Below are 18,203 nucleotides of genomic sequence, written 5' to 3'. Positions count from 1 at the left end.
CAGGTGCAGTGCTCTGTCCACTGCCCTGAAACTAAATACTGTAAATTAAACGGCATCTCTCCTCTCAAAATGGGAGGAGTTAAAAATAAACTATTTCCTTTTCCAAAAGTGGTAAAAAAAATTTTCCTGAATGTTGCTTTTACAATTTTTAAAACTACAAAAGAGAACAAAAAAGCACAAAAAACACAAAAAGCTTTCTAAAACTATATAAAATTCAATTATCTAAAAATATTTTGTTAACTTTTAAAAATGTTTCAGATCTGACACCAAAAGCAACAAAGTTACCTGTTAAGATTCTCGTACTGTGTACACAGACCAAAACAAAACCCAAAACCCATCACTACGGGAGAAACCATACTTCCTCGACATTTCCAGCAGTTCTCATTACATGCATACTTAAAAAAAAAATCACTCTCCCACCAAACCCACTTTTTTCAAGGATTATTAGTTTTATTTCTCCTCACTCTCCCCTATCTAACCCCGTTAAAATGAGCCCCGTTACAGGAGGAAAAATAAAACCCTGTCATTTTATCCCTTTGTCCCTAAGGAAGGTGAGCAAGAACGCTGCTAGGAAGCCAAGCTAGAACGTGGAATCGAGTCTCAAAGCTCCAACCGCGAAATGGAACGTCGAATCTAGCCCTGTCCAACAATTAAAGCAAAAGAAAGGAAGACAAACGAGATTTCCCCTACTCTCCCAGAATCCCAGAGAGCTGGACAAAAGCTTCGGGCAAACACCGAGAGAGAAATAACTCTCAGGAAGCGGGCGTTCAGAGAAAAGTTGGCCGGACAATGCACGGGGCAACTCGAGAGAGACTTCTGAAGTCCGGTGCCCACGCCGTGGAGGCCCGGGAGGCGCAGCTGGGGGCAGCCCGGCGCACGCACTCCCGCCGGCGGTGGGATCGCAAAGTCACCCGCGCCCGCTAAGTTGCCTGCAGAGAAGCCGACACACCGCGGGGAGCACGCAGGGCCCTCCATGCGTGCCACACGCCTGCACACACAGACCCTTTCGGCTCCCTTTCCCCCCCTCCCCTGTGGCGACATGACAGCAGGGTCGCCACACACCCACACGCACTCACACACACTCACACGCCGTGTGCCTCGCTCGCCCGCGTCCCCCGCCTCCCCGCCCCTTTTCACCCCTCCCCCAGCTAGCGGCGCAGCTCAGCTCCGCTCGGCTCGCCCCCTCCGGGGCCTCGCGCGCGCGCGCGGCGGGAAAGGGGCTTGCTCACCTTGGGTGCTGTACGGAGGGGTGGCGGAGATCGGGGAGCCGGGGGGTGCGGCGGCAGTGGCGGCGGCGGCGGGAGGGGGGGGCGTCTCGGAGGCCCCCAGGAGCGGGGCGGGCAGCATGAGGTAGCGCTGGGGGGCGGGCAGGCAGCGCTGGCAGAAGGAGTGCAGGCAGGGCAGCAGCTTGGGCGCCCGGCTCTGGATGTTCTGGTGACAGACGGCGCAAGTGTCCAACAGGTTGAGGCGGGCCGCCTCCCCGCCGCGCTCCGAGTCCGGGCCCTGCCGGCTCTCGGCCTCATTCTCCCCGCTCGGGGCCGCGGCCGCCGGGGCCCCCGACGCTGCCGCAGCCGCAGCCGCCGCTGCCGCCGCCGCCGCCGCCGCCACGGCCGCTTTCTCCACAGCCACCTCCATTGTCCTGTCCCCGCCGCTGCCGCTGCCGAGGGAGAAGGGGGAGCGCGGTCTCCGCCCGCCGCCGCCTCCTCCTCCTCCTCCTCCTCCTCCTTCCAACCACCGCCCCCGTCGTCCTCCTCCTCCTCCTCCGAACTAGGGGGCGGGGAGGAGCGGGAGGGAGGCGCAGAGGAAGCCGCCTCCCCGGTGGCGCGGCCGGAAGGAGGGAGAAGAGTCAGCAGGGACCGCTCCTTGCCGGCGGCGGGAAGCCTCACCCCGCGCCGCCGCGATCTCGGAGCTCTCTTCGGTTTCGGCTTCTCCAGGGCACTCGCCCCCGCCTCCTTCTCTCTCTCCGGCTCCGCTCTCGGACCGGCCTCTCACCACCACCTCCCGCCTCCCCCGCCCTCCGAAGGCGGCCTCCTCCCCGACTCCGCCCTCCCCTCGCAACTAGGACGACCGCAAAAAAAGCCCCGCAGCCCAATGACCGCCGCTTCTCGCGAGGGGGCGGAGCCTGCCCGGGACTACCCAGGCTCGCCCCGGGAGAGGGGACCGCGAGAGGGAGCGGGGAGGAGGGAGGGGACGGAGGAAGGTGCAGGCCCCTCCTCCTCTCCGCGGAACTCCGGCGGCGGTTGGGCTGTTGGTGGCGGTTTCGTACCGTCGAGGAGATGGAGGGTTCTGTGTGTTGTATTGGCCCGGCCTGAGGGGCGCCCTCCCTGCGTCCAACCACCTCGCACCTAACTGGGTTCGCTCCCGCCCCCCGCGACGCTCCTCCCTCCCCCGGAGCGTCCCCCTCCCGCCCCCCAGCCTTTCCCACTGGGAGCAGTGATTAATAAGTAACTGCCCGATATAACTCTCTCCTGGCCCCTTGCGTGGTGGAGGGGGGGCACGACCTCCTGGTTGGAAGGAACAGCAGAGAAATCTTTTTATGTCAATCTGGCAATCCGGGGAAGCCTATGGACGGACGCCTTCTCAGAATCTTGTCTTTAGATGCATAAAATAAAATGCATAGGATTGAAAAAGAAACCAGCTGTGTATATTGAAATACAGTGTTCAGATTGTGTGTACAAAGTACATGGGATCCCAGGTTGAGAACCTTTGCTTTAAGGGGAATGAAGGGTCTGGACGGGGTGCGGGAGTGGAAGGATCAGAGACAAGAGAGACCTTTCTAAGGGGAAAAAGAGGTGGTGTGTTGTTTTTGTTTTTTTTTTTCCAAAGCAGGAGGTCCACGGATTTTTACAATCTGCTTTTTTTTAAAAACAAGAATAATGAATGGAAAAGGTGGGGAGAATTGTGGGTGGAACTTGAAGTGAACCCTTACAATGCTGGGTGAGTGAGAGTGAGTAGATGAATGGATTGAGTCAATCCTCTTTTATGCTCCCTTACGTTGTGAGAGATTCTCTTAAGAGCGCCAGGTTTCCTGGCATGAGTTGAAACAGTTTATCGAGAAAAAAATTTGAGCTTTAAAAAAATTTTTAATCCTGAAGCAAGATCCGAAGGACAATTTTTTTGGCATAACAGAGTAGAAAAGGCCAGAAGGGAGACTGTCAACTTTTCCTTGTGGAAAAACAAAACACAGAAACACAAGGATTTTCAAAATCTTTGTATTAAGCTTGCCCCTGGGATCTTTAGAAAAGATTCAGGCAGCCATGGTTCTCAATCCCTACAGAATTTAAATTTCTTGAAGACAAGTATATCAAACACCAGAGCTCCCAAGGAATAGAGTTCAGGGATAAATTTAGCCTTACACTCTGCACATGCTAGAAATCTGACTGGAGTATCCCCCTACAGTCTAGAAAAGAGGCCAAGGAAGTAGCCCTGAATCTGAATCCAGGCAGACCCCATGGGACCAGTTACCAGGTATTTATATACCCAGAGACCTCAGATGATCTCCTTTCTTGGGTGCTTGTAAAAACTAAAATCTAGGAATCTTTGAGAGCCAGAGCCCCTGTTGTGAGAAAGTACTTCTCCAGTCTGGTTAATAATAGTAATCAATGAGAATTTAGAAAGTACCTACTTTGCCAAGAAGGGCAGTTAGGTGGGTTTAGTGGGTAGAGTGCTGGGCCTGGAGTCAGAAAGACTCATCTTCCTGAGTTCAAATGTAGCCTCAGAGTAGATGTGTGACCCTGGGTGATTCATTTAACCCTGTTTGTCTCAGTTTCCTCAACTGTAAAATGAGCTGGAGAAGGAAATGGCAAACCACTCCAGCACCTTTGCCAAGAAAACTCCAAATGGGGTCACCAAGAGTCAGACACAACTGAACAACACTTTGCACCAGACTCAGCCTGGGGATACAAAGAAGAAAACAAACCAAATCCTTCCCAGAAAATGCTTTATTCTGTGGGCAGAGGTAAGGTGAGATTGGAGAGTGGGTGGGAATGGAGAATATGGAAATATTAAACTGCTTACTATGAATACCCAAAAGGTGAAATCGCTTCTGGGCATCCTGAAGGTTTTTCAAAGGGGGGGGGAGGGGGCAGGTCTGGGAAGGAATGGAATGGAACCTGGACCTGTTTTAAGAGAAAGAGCCAATGTCCGAAAGTATCAGTGTGGCCTAGTGACAAAGGCCTTCAGAGAGCCTTGGTTCAAGTTCTACCAATGACACATTTTTGGCTGGGTAGCCCTGGGTGAGTCATTTAATCTCTCAGTGTTTTAGACCTAAACTGCAGAGAAAGGGCTGACCTGCTTTGGTAAAGGGAGTTTCCTGATCCTGGAACTATATCAATGAAATTACTGGTCTAGTCCCAGTCCCCAGAGGAGGAAATCTCTCTTTTCCTTCACTAGACATTCAGATTTAGAGAATTTTTAACTAGCTTCCCTTCCTGTTTTTATATAAGTCCTGCAGGGCATTACCAAGTCCCTCAACCAATAGAAACAGATTTCTAATTGAAGTCTGTTTCAACTTCACCCAATTTAAATATCTTTGCTTGCTGAGAGGTGTCCATTTCTTGTTCACACCTAGTTCTAATTAACTAATTCTATCAAGGAATGTTCTTACTTGGCAAAGGCAATTCCTTTTCAATTGACCCCTTACCCTTACATCAGGAATCAAAAACAAAATTGGATAGACACATCAACTGACTCAGAAGACACCAGTGAAGTAAGAACAAGGAAAACTTGTTGACTAAAACATGACTAAAACAACGCACACTTTGTAGAGAAGGGGGAAGATGTATATTCAGAAATGGAAATTATATATATAAAAAACAAAAGGTAACAATGAAACTATTTTTAGAAACTTTATTTGATCCTGCTATCCAATGTCTCTTCCCCCTTTCACAGTGTCAGGGAAATTCTCATAACTTAGAGAAATAAACCCTTTTGGAAGATGTATCAATAAGGTCCAATGGCAGTGGGTCAAAGATAGGAGGTCAAACAAAGCAACTTATTGGCCCAATAAGAAATGCTGCTCTCGATGAATAGCAGATTCAGCTTCCTAGAGTACAAATTTGGTTTTTTATAGCTTTTCAGGCCCTCTTAGTATACATAGTCAATCAGCGGCATTCTTCAGTACCTTTGGATGGATAAGTAAAGCATTTCATAGGAGAGGGAAAGGGAGAGAAAGGGGGGAATCGTTTGAGGGGAGCATTTGAAATGCAAATAGCAGGATTTAGTAGAAGAAAATATTCTCTATTCCAGAGCAAGAGACAAGGGGAATGGATCAAATACTTTTACAATTTATTAAAGTTCTTTTAGGCAAAACTGCTGGATGGATCTCTTCTCCAAGAACAAGTAGTTATTACAACAGTGTTTGAGACCATTCACTTTACTATATCTATTTTCCTTACTTTCTACTATTAGGCCTCCAGGTGGTTGGGAAATTTCTACATTGTTAGTCCATCAGAGATGTCACAAAATAATAGGAACTGTGGTTCCTATTTTTCTCCTACAAGAAAAGCAACTATAAGAAAAAGCAACCTATACTAGTGTCCTCAATTCCTTTCCTCAACCACATACAAACTGAAATTGCTCTCTCATACCTAGCCAGGACCTAAATTTAATGGCCTTTTCTAAGTCTCTAAGCCTTCTTGACTTTTTCTTTTCTGCAATTTTTGACACTAATTCATATTTTACTCTTCTCTTTCCCTTATCTTTTCATGCTCAGTCACCCTACTCATATGTGATATCAATTCTCATCCTACAACGTTGCTAATATCTACATCCATCCCCTTGGCTCCACTCTTATGACCACTGTCCTAGTTTGGGCTCTAACAATGTAAAAAATGACAGATAGATGATTAATTGGACCCCTATTTTATTCCAATTAGTATCAATCATTTTGCTATGATTCCATGAAGGTAGTGTTTATAAGTTCTGTATATTAGGCCCCAGAGCTGTGAACTACAGATTGTAAATTCACTTGCTTAACTATATGCAGGTAACTAGATGTAAAACCAAGCATGAGCAGCTTTCCAGAGGACTCCTGCTGTGGATAGCTCTAAGGTTATGATCACATAGTATAGTGAACTCTATTTATTCAGCAGTAAATTAAAGCAAGACATTCACAGAAACCAAAGTACGGCATTCAACAATGTGACTCAATTACATGGAAAGCTATTTTTGTTGCCCCTCCATCCCTCATTATCTCTCTATAGTCCAACATGTGGAAATCACAATGAGCACTTGATCAATGAGTGATCCTGGTTGCTAACTTGCTGCCTGCCTTTCTACCAGCTCATGGACCCTTGTAAATGTTTTGACGTCTATTTATCAGCCCAGCCTATGGGACTGCTTATCAGTTTGGTAGGACCCTTTGAAAGATCAAGATAGGTCTGGTCTGCTCATTAACCCATTTGTCAACCAATGGGATTCTGTATTTCATCTGAATCTTCCTGGAGGGTCAAAGATAAGGTCTGTCAACCAAAAAGATTCTGTATTTTTATTGCTTCATCTATATTGTTTGGGTACCAAGCATTATAGGAAGGGGTCAACTCATTGTGAGGCAGATCTGAGATCCACTTCATTAGAGGGGGACATGGACCCTTTAATAAAGTGCCATGGGCTCAGAGCTGTGCCCTAGTTTCTATTATTGTAGGTTGGACAATTTTGGACTCCATAATAACTTCTATGATAGGTAACTCCATGTTTTCTTGACTCAGCATCCCTTGACTTCCCTGACTTTCCTGGCATCTTCCTTTCATGAGACCTGATTGGCTCTAGCTTCCTTGTTACACCTTCCTGGACTTGGGGCATAAAAGGTCCCAGTCCTGTGTAGGCCAGGTCTTTCAGACTTGATGGCTCTCTAAGACCACATAATGACATACTGACTATATTGAAATAAGAAGAGGAGGTCCAGAGCACAGAAAAGCTAAGTATATCCTTGCTATATTTGAACACAGTAAACCTCTTTTGTTCAATGATTCATGAATAACTCATTTCATTCCCAGAGTTGAACCTGAACTAAGAGGGTGCTGGTTTTAATACCTCACCTATAGTTTTGGCAGGTTGGAACAAGAGGAATTGACCCCTTGGTTCACATCATGGTTAAATTAGGGGAAGAGTCTTGCAAATACCAAAGAGAAAAGTAATCTGATCATATGGCAGAACATTGCCTGGCTTCCAGTTGCCAAAATCCTCTTGATCTTATATGGTAAATCTTATCTGTGGGAGCAGTAGCTTGCTCCATCTAAGGTAGATGCATTAGCTTGGTGGAGGTTGAAGCAGACTTCCCAAAGAGGGTAAAAGAGAGTAGCAAAACCAGCATATCCTGGATGTTGTTGACTGTGTTGTAGAAGTTGGATTGCCAGCATAGTCAGGCTAGAATCAGAGCTCTTAACTTTCAGGGACTGTGCAATGAAGGTAGAGAGACAGCTAATAGAGTTGGTGGCTGTCAAATGATGAGACTTCCTGATGTAGATGGAGACCCAGTCAAGAACCCACCCTACTGTGGTCTCTGACCCAGAGTCCAGATGTTCTGGGCATACAAACAAGGAGTCCCTTCCCTGAATGAGCAGGCTGACCCTCTCCACCAAAGAGCTGAGATAGCTGCACCTCAAGTTCAAACAGAAACGGAAGGAATCTGTAAAGCATTGGCTCCTAAAGACATTGTCTAATGTAGCCAATGTTGAAAAGCTCTCTGTTGGGGCCAGCTAGGTGGTACAGTGAGTAGAGCACCAGCCCAGAGTCAGGAGGACCCGAGTTCAAATCCAGCCTCAAATACTTACTAGCTGTGTGACCCTGGGCAAGTCACTTAATGCCAATTGCCTCCAAAAGAAAAGGAAAACTCTCTGCTTTGGATTTCAATAGCCTAGGGCAGGGGTAAGGAATCTGTGACCTCAAGGCCACATGTGGCCCTTTAGGTCTTCAAATGCTGCAGACCTTTGAGTGAATCCAAACTTCACAGAACAAAGCCTTTTATTAAGGCCCTGGAGGAACTCCCTGAAGAACTTTCTCAGGGCCAACTAAATTTATTAGAACTTTCAGAGGGGGTATGCACTTTGTCCCTTTTTGGGTGGCTAAAATGGAGAGTTATCTGTTTGCTGTTGTTGTTCAGTTCTGTCTGACTCTTTGTGACCACACTTGGCATTTCTTGACAAAGATACTGGAGTAGTTTGACTTTTTCTTCTTCAGCTCATTTTACAAATGAGAAACAGGGTTAAGTGATTTGCCCAAAGTCACTCAGCTAGTAAGTATCCTAAACTCCACCTACTGTAGCACTTAGCTGCCCAGAGTTATCTGTACCTGACCTTATAAAAAATGAATTCCCCTTGCAGCTAGTCAGAAGATGGGGATCTGAAGTTCCTAAAGGAGATAGATTGGTGTAATGCCAAGCAAAGGCAACTTCCCAAGGTTCAAAATACCAGCATAGCTGCTCTCCATTTTATTCAGTGACAAATTAAGAACAGAGAAAATAAAAATATAGCATAATTCAAAATACAGCATTCACCAAGTTAATTCAATCAAGTACTACTCCACCCCTGTAATGTAAATGACATTACATTCATTTAATCAATCACAAAGTCCTTCTTCTAAATACTACTCCACCCCTGGAAAGTACATTCATTTAGTCAACCACAAAACCCCTCTTCTCAAATGGTGATTAGTTTCCAATCATAAGTAAAGTACATCCATTTGGTCAATCACAGAGCACAAAAAAAGTCAAAAGTTTCCCATTCTTAGATTATAACTGAATAGGCCATCTACCCCAGAGTTACAACAAGCTTAAGCACAGCATTTAATACCCAAAGAGAGGTCTTTTCTTCATCTTGACCCGAGGCAAGTTCTCAGCAATCTTTGTTCCTGGAGAGACAAAGCTTAGCAAGGCCACAAGATACATTGCCAGTGTCTTCATTAATTCGTTCTCTGTCTGCAGAACAGTCCTAGGACCCCTGAAAACATTAGCAAAACCCTCTTCCAGGATTTCTGTAAACATACAACAAGAAAATCCTTCTTCAGGGCTTCTGAACCAACAGCCAGGTTCCAGAACCTCTGCAACAACAGCACTGTCCTTCACCAGTGGACAGAATTCACTCTCTGTCTGCACAACAGTCTCAGGAGCTCCGAACCAACCGCAAGGTTCCAGAACCTCTGCAACAACAGGACTGTCTTTCACCAGTGGACAAATGTGGCAAAACAGCATCAAAACAGACAGACAAAGTACCAGCACAACAGCCATGTCTCCTCAGTCCATGGCAGCTCTGGGTGGCAGGTCTCAAAAGTCCTGGGCAATTCAAACTGGCCCTCAGTAATCCTCTCCATCTCTCTCTGCCTCCAAGATGCTGCTTCCAAAAAATTCTTCTGCCTCTCTCTTTGCTTGTGTCTCTCTAAATTTACGTCACCAGCTCCTCCCAGTTTAGCACTCTCTTTTCACATCAACAAGTCCATCCCACAAGTGGGATTCACAAGCTCTGGGTTTTAACACAATCAATCCAAAAACCAAGCCAATACAGGGGGATCTTGAAATTCCATTACTATTACAATTGGATAGAATGTATTTATACTATCCCACCAAAGCCTTCCACATCCAATGCCCATGTTGTCTCAGAGGCCATTGGATCCTGCTTTCTGGGTAAACCCTCCCCCATCTCCTGCCTGAGTGGTTTCAGATTTTAGCATTGGGTCACCAACACACCGTACATGTGTGCGCTGATGTCTCAAGTAATTTTATGAAACAAAGTCTGAGCTTTGAGATTTATTGGCAAGGCAGAACAAATTGGGTGCAGGGCCCCTCAATAGGCACAAGGGCACTGAAGAGAGATTTATAAGAGTTTTTATAGTAAAGTCCAGTTACTATTTTTAAATTTAGGAACTTTCCAGAGTTTGGGGACTCTGATTAGTTGCATCCACCTATATCCTGTAAAATAGTTAATGATACAGTAATTGATGTTTTCCCGAAAATCATGTCACTTATAGGAAAACTAAACTTAGAAAAATGAGCCTTAACTCTGGCAGCTATACAAAGTGTTAGCAGTGATACAAAATGGAATTGGTTTTATTCTTTCAATTTCCCTGCTTTGATCCATGAGAGTTTAACCTCCCAAGGATCAGTACCTATAAACTAATTTTATGAGATTTTTTAACAGGGTCATAGTCAGTAGAGCAGACTAGTATGAGCCTCTCTGGGACTAGCCTGGAACAGGCTTTAATGCAGCAACTAACCCAATGTCTAAAAGGAACTGTGAGGCAGAAGGCAATAAGGGGCCATTTACCAAGGGTTGCTGCCAGGCCATTTCCCTGGAGCCAAATGAACCAAGAAGAGGGATTCCACAAGGGGTCACTTGGGTGAGTAGTTATGTTTCTGCTTAAATTTATTGAATTTGCTGAAGGATCGTAGCAGCATGATACCCCATGGACCACAGGTTATTATTAAAATTACAGATTATAGTGCATTTGCATGTCAAATTGCCAAGAAAAACATAATTTGGAATGGTTTTGTTATCAGAGGTGGTACTGTACATAAGTGCAGTGACATTCAGAAAAGGATCCCATTAGTGACATTGGGGATCTGGGCAATTTGAATGCAATTCCCTGCATCACCCAAGCCCAAAGTAGCATTAATCCCTTCCTTCTGCTTAGCACATAACAGGAATGTAGGCAAGGGTGTTGATACAGGTATTCAATATTCCAACTCTTGTAAGTTCCTTGCAGGGGTAAGGATGGTGGTTTGGCTCTTGCACTTATATTTCTTTTCCTCCTTATCATTTACTATGTAAACATAATGGGCAATGCTCTTAAGCTCACCAATGGCCTTTTCATGCCAACCAGGGCAAATTTTATGAAAATATTTTTGTATTTCTAGCATGGATTGGATAATAAAGGCCAAATTAATTCTCATATTTCTTGGATTGAGTGGATCTAACCCTGCTTACTGCTTAGCAATCTTATATAACCTGTCAAAAGAAGTTAGGGGTTTCATTTTTGTCTTGAAGAGTTTCTTGGAACTTATTCCAACTTTTTGTGGATGGCACAAGCCTCCATGCCTTTAATTAAGGACTCCCTATACTGAAGTAACTTGGTGTAATCCATAGGATTCTTGGGTTTCCATTGCAGTTCTTGTAATGGGTAATTTGGGAGACCCACAGTACAGGCCCTCTAATACTCTGTAATGGGAATGTAAATTTGTAAGATCTTCCCTGCCCCTAGGCTAAAGTGCACCTGGAGCCTGGGGTGGGAGGCTTGTTTTTCAGTAGATACTTCTTGATTGGCCAGTGGGTCAATAAGGTTGTTACATTCTCTGAGCCAGGAGAAGGGTATATAAACCCTGATTTGAGGCTTTGTTTTGGGGCTCACTTTGAAAAGTGTTCTGTGATTTGATCTGGATTCTGGGAAGCTGTTGTCCAGAGCCCCCCGGCTTTGAAAAACCCAGATGTTGAAACCCAGATGTTGACTGGGTATGGATGTAATGGTTGGACAGTTTGGAAAGCTGTCTACTTGATCTGTTTCTGTCTTGATTATTCTGCCTGTATACTTTGAAGTTCAGGGTGCTGACCTTTTTCCGCTGAACGAGGTAAACGATATATGTTTGACTGATTAAAGTAAGTTTGTTAACCCATTTTGAGTTGCTTTCCTTTATCAAAGCAGATCCAAGAACCTGTGTTGGCAGGAAACCCTGAGGACGCTTGGGGTGCTTGCCGCTACATACTCCCACCGGAACTTTCGATTTGCAGTTTCAGTAATGGCAGTTATTTCACTGGGGAAAAGTAAGGTTTCCATCAGGTCAGTCATGTCCCCCCAGGGTGGGATTTTGACCCTTAAAGATGTCCTGAATTAGGTTATAACTGCTTCTGGATTGTCATCAAATTTGGGAGTGTCCCTTCTCCAGGTAGAAAGATCAGAGGGACTGAAAGGCTAATGATTCCTAGTCCTGACTATATGACCAGGCTGTGCCGGATTATATACAAGCCTTTCTTGAAGAGGGAAAACACCATGTGGGCCCATCTTGCTCAAGAGAAACTGAATCTCCAGTTAATTCAGGAGGAAAATAAGATGGGGGTCCAGAGGGTGGGGAAGAGGAGGCAGCAAGAGCAGAAAAAAAAATAACTAGAAAGGGTTGTAAAGGAGCAGGAGAGGGAGCAAGCAAGAGAGAATAGAGAGAAAATATCTGTAGGTATGTGGGACCTAATACCATCAGAAAGGGCAGCCCCACAGAATCAGAATTACATCTGACTTGGTTGCTTGTTTCCTATAGCTAGCCTTAGATCCTTTAATTTACAATACTCAAAGGTACCAAATTGAGGCCAAAACAAATTATCAGCTGAATCATCTCAGTTTCAGAACAAATTTCACATAAGCTAATGGAGCACTTCTTGGTCATTCCTGACACAACCAGAAGCTTCCCCTGGCTCCATGGTGTAAGAAATGTTTTCCAGGTGGGGAAGGAAGGGTTCTCTTCAGTAGGCTATTACCAGATCCCATTATTCCTATAAAGGGACTTCCCTAACAGTGTGGAGACCCACCTTTGCTTGGGAATTGGGATGAAGGGGAAGTCCAATCTCTGGGGTAGCCCTCAGTGAGAAAGTCAACTAGAGTATTCTAGAGTCCCTTGAAGAGGACATTGCTCTCTCAACTTCCTGACTGTCTTCACCACAACCATCGGAGTAGCTTTATAATGACTGAGGAAATAAAATCTGAACTCTGTGATTTATTGGCAAGGCATGAAATTGCAGAATAAAGTGGGTCAAGGTCCCCTCAGTAGGTACAAGGTCCTAAAGAGAAATTTATAAGAGTTTTTATAGTAAAGTACTAGATTTAGGGATTTTCCAGAATTTGGGAACTCTGATTGGTTGCATCCACCTGCATCCTGTAAAACAGTTAGTGATACTATAATAGATGATTTCTCCAAAATCATGTCACTTTTAGGAAAATGAGCTTTAACTCCAGCAGCTGTACAAAGTGTTAGCAAGGATACAAAATGGAATCAGTTTTGTTTCCTCTCTAGACACTGGTGAAATTTGAGCTGGAGGTTGGGACAATTATGACTTGGGTTAATATTTCTATCAGTGCAAAATAGTCATTCTAGAAAAGGACAGAGGAGTCACACAGTCCACTTGCCCTGCTAGGTAGGTAGAAGGGGAAGATACTATCTATAGGAAAGTGTTTCAGATGTGACTCTGAAACATGGGGTTGACAATAAAGCAAATGATGGCCAGCCCATGAGGATACTAGTAAAACTAGCACACAAAACACATATAAAATGCCAGCTAGCAAAACATACCTACAAGGAAATCAAGCACTTGAGTACTAGGGGCCCTTCAACCTCACCCAAAACTGGGATATCCTCCAAACCCCTGCCTTAATTGGATCATTCTGAGAGGCAATAGAGAATAATCCTTGGAGGTGAAAGGTACTCCAGGCTCAATACTTTTTTGGGTCCTTACTGCAACCTCCAGGAATGTTACTGTGGATAATAAGGCCAAATGGAAACCCTTAGAATTACCTGAGCCATTCTATGTAATGCCTATCTCTACAGCAGCTCCTGATCTCATCAATACTGTAGACCAGGTAGCCCAGGCCTGGAGTGGTATGGGGCTATCAAGTTTGCCAAAACCTTTTTCTCTGTGTCTATGGCTGAAATTAATCAGAAACAGTTTGCTTTCATCTCAGGAGTCCCATATACTTGATCCTCCTTCTCCAAGCCTATGTGAATATTCTTTCATACTGCTGCACTTTGGTAGACAGAGATCTAAAAGACATTTCCTTTCTTCAAGGAGCATCTTCAATGTGCATCATTCCATTGATGATATATTGTTGATTGGGTCAGATGAGGCCAGTGTGGCAAAGGTCCAAGATCAGATAGTGGCCCATAGGAAGGATAAGGGTTGGAAAATCAACCCTATGGAAGTCCAGGATCTAGCCTGATCAGTAAAGTTTTCTGGAAATACAATGGATGGAAAACCCCAGAGGATTGACACTATTGACACTTGCTTCCCTGTGATTTAAGAAGAAAGTCCAGAGACTTATTGGACTCTTTAGGTTTTGAAAAACGTATGTTCCTCACCCGGCTATCCTTATGGCCCCCATTTACCAAGTCACCCATAAGTCTGTGTCTTTCAAGTAGGGCCCAAAACAAGCTTCAACCCTTGGAAGATATAAAGCAGGCTATTTAGCAGTCTTCCCTTGGCTCCTTATGATTCTGAAAGGTACATGTTTCTGAAATTCTCTGTCTATAAGCAGGATGGAGCCTTTGGAAGTACCAAATTATTTTAGGTGGCCAGAATAAGCCTCTATTCAACTTTTGGATTTCCAAGTGCCCCAGAGAAGTCACTCACTGCACTGCTTTCGAAAAGCAGTTGCTTTCCTCTTACTGGGTATTAGTTGCAATCACCCTCTATCCAGAGTTACCTATTATGGGTTTGGTGGTACAAGATAGCCCCTCTAGCAAGGTGTGTAAACCATAGGAGATTTTTATTGCTAAAAGAAAAGGTACATTGCAAATCATGCTTGGTTGGATCCTTCTGGTATTAGTGCATTTCACTCACACACAAACACACACACACACACACACACACATACACACACACACACACACACACACACACACTGGAGACTATGCCAGAGACTGAGGCCACCAGTCCAGACCCTAGAACCTATCTTCTCCACTAGCCCAGTGGACTTCCACCTTTAAGAACCTGGCTACTGAGGCATGCCACTTTTCTGATGAATAGATCATTCCATTTGTCACAAAAGAGATATATACAACTGTGACTTCAGCAGCCACTAATCTGCCACTTTATTATAGATGATAATCTTAATGCAGGAAGAATTATTGACTATGCCATAAGTGTCCATGCAGAGGGCCTAATGTTCCTGGAGTTGGTCCTGCTCATCACCACCTCACATTAGGAAAAGAAATCTTCAGCTATGCTGAAGGTGTCATCATCTGTACTATGTTTTTGGTGCTGCTCTGATTTTCACCACCATTTTGCATTAGGATACCCACTGTGAATTGCAGAGATATGGCATCACACATCATATGAGACTTTGAGACTTAGTTTTTCTGAAGGAAAACACAGGATTTCTAACTTTTGTCCTATACATTTTGGTTTTGGTTTAGTCTTGTTTTTTTTTTTTTTTTCTGTCCTTAGTACTACCCATGATAGGAGGCCAGTCCAATCACTTATATGGTGGAAAGTCCTTTAGAAAATCATTAGAAAAGAAAAAGAAAATCATTAGGGCCTTGCCAGCAAGGAGTGGTATGTGATAGGACCACTTATGTTTTGTTTTTTTGATTCGGCATCTCTGACTTCTCAGATTTCTCTTGATTACCTTGACTTTCTCTTTCCTTGAAACCTGATTGACTCCAGCTTCCTAGAAGCAATTTCCTCTCCTGGGGGCATGAAAGGTCCAGACCACCAGACTTCCTGGTTGCCTAAGACCACAGGAGTCACTCTACCCTGATGATGTACTGACTAGATGCTTTTCCAGATGGAAATAGGGGGAAGGAGTGCTGCCTAGAAAAGCTAAGTGCCACAGTGTCCTCAACCTATATACCTGTAAACCTCCTTTGATCAGTGACTCACAAGTCCTTCCTTTCATCCCAAACTTGAACTAAGAGTGTTCTGACTTTAAAGCCCCACCTACAACAACCTTATATCTGGACTATTGTAATAGTTTACAAATTGGTTTCCTTGTACTCATTTTCTACTCTCTCTTTAATCCATCCTTCATATAGCTGTCAAAATAAACTTCCTAAAGTGCTGGTCTGAGGATATCACTCCCCTCCCTATTCAAGAAGTTTCACTGCATCCAGTTTCTGATAGTTCAGCTTTTGCTTAATCTTCCCCAGAACAAACCTCCACATCAGTTGCTGTCTCCATAATCTGTCACCTACTCTATGGCCATTGTCCTCATTTCTCTCCCACTGGAACCCTAAACTCTACCCCCTGGGAAGCCAGGCTCTGATAAACAAAATTTCATGTCATCTTTTCCCAAACACAGTATTTATATCACTTCTCAGGCCTCTCCTCAGGAAAATGTACCCTTCAACCCTATCTTTTCTGCTTCCCTTTTGTGTTTTTTTCCTGTTGGAATATAAGTTCCTTGAGGGCAGATACTGCCTTGTTTACTTATTTTTCTGTTTCCAATATTTAGTACAGTATTATCACATATTAAACTTAAGAAATTAATAAAATGCTCTCTCTCTTCTATCACTGATAAAATACAAATTCCTCTTCTTGGCATATAAAGCCCTTTATAGAATGGATCCAGTCTATCTTTCCAGACAATTGCATTTCACATTATTTCCCATTTGTATACTCTATGTTCCAGGTGAGCTGACCTATTTAATCTTCCCTAAAATTGTCTTTTCATCTTCCACCTCTGAGTCTTTACACAGTTTAGCCTTCATACTTAGAAATCACTCATCTCTCATGTCCAGCTCTTAAAACCATTCAAGGCTATTTTCTCAGGTACAATCTCTTGCAGAAAGTCTTTAGTACTTCGATGTTTGTATAATATTCCATCTCTCTGTCAATGTAGTAATTTCTGTCTTCTTCTTACGAGAATGAGAGCTGATTGAAGGAAGGGATTATTTTGCATGCAGGATTTTAAAGGATTTCACAATGTTACATTGTTGTGGAGATGTCATTCCCTTTGAGGAGTGTCTCCCCAGTTATCTGGACTAGTAGGCTGGGGCAGGGTTGGATGAGAATTCCTGTTTTAGGTGAAGGCCCCACCCTTTTCAACATCACTCACCTCCAAGGCAAGTTCGGTATTTAAAATATGTTTTCCTTGCTAGGGGAGGTTTAGCTGGTGGGTGCGCCCTAAGTAGCACTGGTCCTCCTTTTCCAGGCTTGGCTTGATTTTGCCTCCAAGGTTTTAGCTCTACTAAGTCTGTGAATATATATGAATATATTGTTATTGTTTCTGTGCTGATAGGCTCTTCTGCTTGTAGAAATTCGCACTTGTCTAGGGATAGGTGTCATTTCAGTGTGAGTCCATTTGTGTTTAGGATTTCCACATGGAGTAAATGTCTGCTCTTCTTTTCATCATGCCTCAGTCTTACCGAAGCAGGGTTAGATCTCCTTTTCTTCTACAAAGATCCAAACTTCTCCCCAAATATCTACTCACATCAGACAAAGATTTAGCAACAGCCACATTTTCCCAATTTTAAGAGGATGGAGGAAAAAAAATAAGAAGGAAGGAGAGGGAGCAACAGGGAGGAATGGTGTTTGGATGGGATGGGAATAACCTGGCAGCTTGCACCACTGGCTGCTAAGCCAGATGAGTTTCTTTTCCTTGGGCTGAGCACTCTCCCAAAAGGAGAAGAAACTCTGACTTAATGAAGGCACCAACTTTGAGGTAATTTTTTTTTTAAGCAATCGGGGTTAAGTAACTTGCTCAAGGTTACACAGCCAGTTATTTCTGGGTGTGGTGCTTAGTATCTGAGCCCGGATTTGATCCAGGTCATCCCGACACTGGAGCTAGTGCTCTTACTCACTGAGCCACCTGGCTGCTCCTGAGGTAATTTTTTAACAGGCAAGTAAAGGGAAATGCACACAATCCCTCTGGTTCCCACTCTACACTCTCATCATTAGTTCTTGTTTGGGGGCTGGAGAGAGGAGAGAAATCTTTTCCTTAGTCTAATTCCCATTGTCTGCAACTGCAGCATGTGAGGTAAGCACGTTAGGGTAAGGGATACGGCATCCAGAGATCATCTGCTCCACCTGCCTGTGCTTCTTCCTGCTTAGTGGAAAACACAGATGACTGTTGTGCCAGTCTTCCTCTCTCCCTGAAGCTCTATTACAGGGTCCCAGAAATCCAATCTCCAAAAGCTGGCAAACTCTGGGATCACCATAGCAGAGATATCTAGGGGAGGAACTTGTGAAAACAGGGTGACGTTGGCGTCAGTTAGTTTTGTAGCTCTACAATACCTTGAATGAACATAATATGTGATGAATAAATGCTTATTAAATTGAATTGAATTGAGAGGAGGAACTTTTTGTTTCTCCAATACTTAGCACAAGGTATAAAAGGCCCTTAATAAATTAGTTAAATTGAATGGAATTTAGAACATCATTTTATTTATGCACACAATTTTTTTCAGGACCATATCTATTTTTTTTTTAAAGCAATTGGGGTTAAGTAACTTGCTCAAGGTTACATGGCCAGTTATTTCAGGGTGTGGTGTTAAGTATCTGAACCTGGATTCGATCCCA

The 18,203-nt window shown here is 44.2% G+C and overlaps 1 protein-coding gene across 6 annotated transcripts in view; it reads right to left on the bottom strand.

Moving 5' to 3' along the window:
* Window positions 1-2,014, bottom strand: part of TRIM24 (tripartite motif containing 24) — a 151,443-nt gene extending 149,429 nt beyond the window's left edge. For 5 of the 6 annotated variants that reach the window (XR_011168182.1, XM_069087308.1, XM_069087309.1 and 2 more), the window contains exon 1: window positions 1,230-2,014. Coding sequence is in view for 5 of the 6 variants with exons in the window: in XM_069087308.1 (XP_068943409.1) it covers window positions 1,230-1,635 (406 nt within the window). In the remaining variant the exon portion in view is untranslated. The remainder of the gene's footprint in view (window positions 1-1,229) is intronic. The other variant, XM_069087312.1, reaches the window with a different exon arrangement.
* Between the last annotated feature and the right edge of the window lie 16,189 nt (window positions 2,015-18,203).

Source organism: Petaurus breviceps, unplaced genomic scaffold, assembly GCF_028583685.1.
Source record: "Petaurus breviceps papuanus isolate PSGF00001 unplaced genomic scaffold, PetGlider_PUasm1.0 181, whole genome shotgun sequence".
Taxonomy (NCBI): Eukaryota; Metazoa; Chordata; class Mammalia; order Diprotodontia; family Petauridae; genus Petaurus; species Petaurus breviceps.
This window is presented reverse-complemented; position numbering and strand designations above follow the sequence as displayed.